Raw genomic sequence first — 5704 nt, forward strand, 5'->3', positions numbered from 1 at the left:
CATTGCTCTCTCGGGTGTTCTGGCTACCTTTTGTTCGCTTTTTAAGATATCCGCAGGATATATCGGTTCTGCGAATATCAGTGCAAAGAAACATCGAAGGCATGGCAGTGGTAAGGTCAAGGCATATCTATATATAAGTAGAAGGTGATGTGATAAGAGTAGTTGATTTCCTCTTCTTCTTACATTCGCCTTTAATTTAGAAATGCCAGTAAAACGGAATGACGGATAGTTGTTGTTGTATAGCGAATGCGCGACAAACAAGTTTTATGTATTTGTCATTCATTTCATTCTTCCATTATCTTTCACTTGACAGTTCTAATTTAAAAAAAAATGTTGTTGTTGCTCGAATGCCATCACCTTGTATATATTCGCCTTGGGTAACGTAATACTTATATTATCAAACAAAATGATAATATACGCAGAAAGTAGAGATAAGTTAAACTTGTTTTGCGGGCAGATAAAATTTAAACGCGTCAACAACATCCGCAGCCAAAAATAAACATAACTTTTTAAAGTACTTGAGTAGCATTTAACTTTTAGTACATATACGACAGTCCGGCAGCAAACTCGTTTTAGTCAAACGGTCGGCGCGTTAAATCATTGCGCTAAAAAGTGCACGTACCTATAGTCGGTGATATATTATATATTTAAAGCTTCAGGACACGCTATTTCAGGTTATAAACAGTTTAAAATACCGCTTCTTCGGTAGTGAGTTTACTTTTGGTTTTAACAAATGGCCACAGTAGATGGAAGACCGGCGCAATATGGGATTTCTCTTAAAAATTTACGAGAGCTCATGGAGCATCGCGGTAGGGAGGGCGTAGCTAAGCTAAGTGAACTTGGCGGTGTCAGCAAATTGTGCGATAAATTATATACCTCAACAAACGATGGTCTACGCGGGACAAGAACGGATATTGAGCATAGGCGTGAGACATTCGGCTCTAATGTTATCCCACCGAAACCCCCAAAGACATTTTTAACATTAGTGTGGGAGGCGTTACAAGATGTCACACTCATTATTTTAGAAGTAGCTGCGCTGGTTTCACTTGGTTTATCATTTTACAAACCCGCCGACGAGGATGCACCTGTACTGCAAGAAGAAGACGAGCACCATGGCTGGATAGAAGGTCTAGCGATTTTGATCTCGGTCATCGTTGTAGTATTTGTGACGGCATTCAATGATTATTCGAAAGAACGTCAATTTCGAGGCTTGCAAAATCGTATTGAAGGCGAGCACAAATTTTCGATTATACGTGGTGGAGAAGTGTGCCAAATATCTGTTGGCGATATTGTAGTGGGTGATATTGCACAGATAAAGTACGGTGACTTGTTACCAGCTGACGGTATTCTTATACAAAGTAATGATCTCAAGGTTGACGAGTCATCACTAACGGGCGAATCAGATCATGTTAAGAAAGGGGTGGATGTCGATCCTATGGTACTTTCGGGTACACACGTTATGGAAGGTAGCGGAAAAATGGTAGTCACGGCTGTTGGTGTAAACTCCCAAGCGGGCATCATATTCACATTACTGGGTGCAGCTGTTGACGAGCAGGAGACTGAGCAGAAAAAACGTAAAAAAGGTGCTGATGATGGTCGAGGTCCAATGAAAAATATGTCGCCACCACAAAAAGATGGTATCAAATCTGAGTCCGATGGTAATCATGTCCAACAAGCTGCGTCACCGGTTGAGGCTGGCCACAAAAAGGAAAAGTCTGTGCTGCAAGCGAAATTGACCAAATTGGCTATACAAATTGGTTATGCTGGTTCCGCAGTAGCGCTTTTAACTGTAGTTATATTAGTAATACAGTTTTGTGTAAAGACTTTTGTGATTGAAGAGAAACCATGGAAAAATACTTATGCAAATAATTTGGTCAAACACTTAATTATTGGCGTGACCGTACTAGTAGTGGCGGTTCCAGAAGGTTTACCATTAGCTGTAACCCTGTCGTTAGCATATTCCGTAAAGAAAATGATGAAGGATAACAACTTGGTGAGGCATTTGGATGCTTGTGAAACTATGGGTAATGCCACTGCCATTTGCTCAGATAAGACTGGCACACTTACAACAAATCGAATGACTGTCGTACAATCCTACATCTGTGAGAAGTTATGCAAAATTCTACCGACGTTGAAGGACATACCGCAACATGTGGGCAACTTAATAACCATGGGCATTTCAGTTAATTCAGCGTACACCTCCAACATTATGCCTGGCCATAATCCGGGAGACTTACCCATACAAGTGGGCAATAAAACCGAATGTGCTTTACTAGGATTCGTGCAAGGTCTGGGGGTAAAGTATCAGTCCATACGAGATGAAATTACTGAGGATAAATTCACGCGTGTATATACATTCAATTCCGTACGTAAAAGTATGGGTACTGTAATACCTCGCCCAAATGGTGGTTATCGTCTCTTTTCAAAAGGAGCATCAGAAATTATGCTTAAAAAGTGCGCTTACATTTATGGACATGACGGCGTCTTGGAGAAATTCACTTCTGACATGCAAGAACGGATGATACGTGAAGTTATCGAACCAATGGCTTGTGATGGGCTACGAACTATTTCTGTAGCTTTTCGTGATTTCGTACCGGGACAAGCGGCAATTAACGAAGTTCATATTGATGGTGAACCGAATTGGGATGACGAAGATAATGTGATGACCAACTTGACATGTTTATGTGTGGTAGGTATTGAAGATCCCGTTCGTCCAGAAGTTCCTGATGCTATACGAAAATGTCAACGTGCTGGTATAACTGTACGCATGGTTACCGGTGATAACATCAATACCGCGCGTTCAATCGCTTCGAAATGTGGCATACTGCGCCCTAACGATGATTTTCTAATATTAGAAGGCAAGGAATTTAATCGTCGTATTAGGGACAGCAACGGAGACGTACAACAACACTTGCTCGATAAAGTTTGGCCGAAGCTGCGTGTTTTGGCACGATCGTCGCCTACCGACAAATACACTCTTGTTAAAGGCATTATTGATAGCAAAGTGAGCGAAAACCGCGAGGTAGTTGCTGTGACTGGTGATGGTACGAATGACGGTCCCGCATTGAAAAAAGCTGATGTGGGCTTTGCGATGGGCATTGCTGGCACAGACGTGGCTAAGGAAGCATCGGATATTATATTGACCGATGATAATTTCAGCAGTATTGTAAAGGCGGTGATGTGGGGACGCAATGTATACGATTCCATTGCTAAATTTTTGCAATTTCAACTCACTGTCAACGTTGTTGCCGTAATTGTGGCATTTATTGGGGCATGTGCCGTGCAAGACTCGCCGCTCAAGGCTGTACAGATGTTGTGGGTTAATCTCATTATGGACACCCTTGCATCTTTGGCATTGGCCACAGAACTTCCTACACCTGATTTATTGTTGCGAAAACCCTACGGGCGTACGAAACCCCTGATATCACGCACAATGATGAAAAATATTTTAGGGCAAGCTCTGTATCAGTTGTTTATAATTTTCGGCTTGCTGTTTGTGGGAGATCGGCTACTTGATATTGAATCTGGTCGAGGTCAAGACCTTGGTGCTGGGCCCACACAACACTTCACTATTATTTTCAATGCATTTGTTATGATGACTATGTTTAATGAGATCAATGCGAGAAAAATACATGGACAGCGAAACGTGATAGAAGGTCTGCTAACTAATCCGATATTTTACACCATATGGATCTTTACCATGATGGCTCAGGTCGTAATTATACAATACGGTGCAATGGCTTTCTCCACAAAGGCATTATCGCTTGACCAATGGCTATGGTGCGTATGCTTTGGTGTCGGTACGTTAGTTTGGGGACAATTAATCACATCAGTGCCTACAAAAAAATTGCCAAAAATCTTGTCATGGGGTCGTGGGCAACCCGAGGAATACACCGATGCTATACAGTTGGGAGAACTAGATTTTGATTCAATTGATTCTGATAAAAAACCACGCGCTGGTAAAATTCTTTGGATAAGAGGAGTGACACGACTGCAAACTCAATTGCGCGTAACTCGTGCATTCCACTCAACATTAGAAGACTTGAACGAACGCCGTTCGGTGCATAGCTTGCATAGCTTGCATAATTCGCGCAGTCCACGCAGCCCGATCCCCGGTTAATGGTTAATTTTAATGGCCGTTCAACAACACGGCACTTGAATGCCTTCTCCGATGCTGCACAGCAAATGCATCAACAGCCACAAAAATAATTACAAACTGAGACACGAATTTAAAATACGAAGTCAACCAACGACCAACATCAGAAAGCACAATACCATTCCCGCTACATATATATACATATATAGACAAACATAACATACAGACAAACATAAATGATACCGATGAGTTTTACAATTCCACGTACGCAAAAACCAAAATAGCACAGGACAATCGCGTTGAAAACGGCAGTGCGTACTTTTATTGGTCCAAAAGTAGGCAACTAAAATATGCAGAAAATTGTATAATTGAAGCAAATTTGATTATAAGTTGGATGACTTAAACAAATATAGCATATAAATAAGTTAAAAAATGCAAAATATTATTACAATAAGTTAAGTGCTTGAATATAAAATAATTAGCTTACTTTTCCATTTTCACATTACTTTGCTGCACATACAATTAGAAATGGAACTTTTGTAATAGTCGATTAATTTGCGCTCATTTTGCTATTGATAATAAGTTGAATTGTGAACCCAAGAATAGAAAAAATTAAAATGCTTTCTAGGAACTGTGAAATGTTTAAAATGAAGTTCAGATTTTTAAAAGTCAAAAGGGTTGTTTCAAATTCAAAAGTGGTACAAACAAGAGCTAGGACTAAAAGAAAAATGTTTGAGCGATTTAAAAAAATAACTAAATCTAGTACCAGAATGGCAACATTGGCATTGTGGCAAATCGTTGAAACCAATGTTGAAACCTCCCGGGCTTTTTCGGGTTCCGATAATTGCGGCATGCTACTTTTTATGATATAGCGAAAATACCAGCAACATTGGCATTATCAGACGTTCGAACAACAAAATATTGATAATCTGTTGTTTATCATTAGCAAGACAAATGCAATTAAAAATCTACAATATTATACAGAAATCAAAAATGGAAGTAAAGTTAATTTATAATTCAGTATAATTTAAATATTGCTTTTACCTGAAAATTTACCGACTGAAACTTGATTGTTGGTCTTTGAACATAAGTTTTATTTGAGTGGTTCTTTCGCGCAAAGTAAATTGCAATGGAAATGAAACTTATGATCAAAATCTTATACTCATAAAACACTAACCAACAAAAAGTTTTAAAACTTGCCGCAACCTAAGTATAAAAAATTTATTTCGTATTTGCCACTGCGCTTCTTCATCATTTCACAAATTACTAAAAAGGCATCGATGCTTCGTAATTCTTTCAAAATTCGTGCAAATAATTTAGGCAATATTGTAGCAGATTTTCAGTGTGTCAAGTAGTAAAAGGGTTGCAATATTGCGGCAATTTTTGTCTTATTAGACTGGCTAAAGTAACTAGAATCAACTAATTAACCAACAGATATAATTTACGAGTTGAAACAAATATATATCTAATTATCATTTTCAGATTTAATATTTGCTACCAATAAGAATAATAAATTTCTGAGTTTTATTGTATTCTTTTACATCCAGTTGGGTATATCGAGCTATATTTTTTTATCAAAAATAAAACTAATTTTTCGGGAGTTATTTT

General features: G+C 38.8%; 1 protein-coding gene across 1 annotated transcript; it reads left to right on the forward strand.

Moving 5' to 3' along the window:
• Nucleotides 1-355: 355 nt before the first annotated feature.
• LOC129235758 (plasma membrane calcium-transporting ATPase 1-like) lies at nt 356-5054 on the forward strand. The gene has a single exon (XM_054869785.1). The coding sequence runs from the start codon at nt 734-736 to the stop codon at nt 4118-4120; it is 3387 nt and encodes a 1128-aa protein (XP_054725760.1). The 5' UTR covers nt 356-733; the 3' UTR covers nt 4121-5054.
• The last annotated feature ends 650 nt before the right edge of the window (nt 5055-5704 follow it).

The sequence above is a fragment of the Anastrepha obliqua genome, chromosome 1 (genome assembly GCF_027943255.1).
Source record: "Anastrepha obliqua isolate idAnaObli1 chromosome 1, idAnaObli1_1.0, whole genome shotgun sequence".
NCBI lineage: Eukaryota > Metazoa > Arthropoda > Insecta > Diptera > Tephritidae > Anastrepha > Anastrepha obliqua.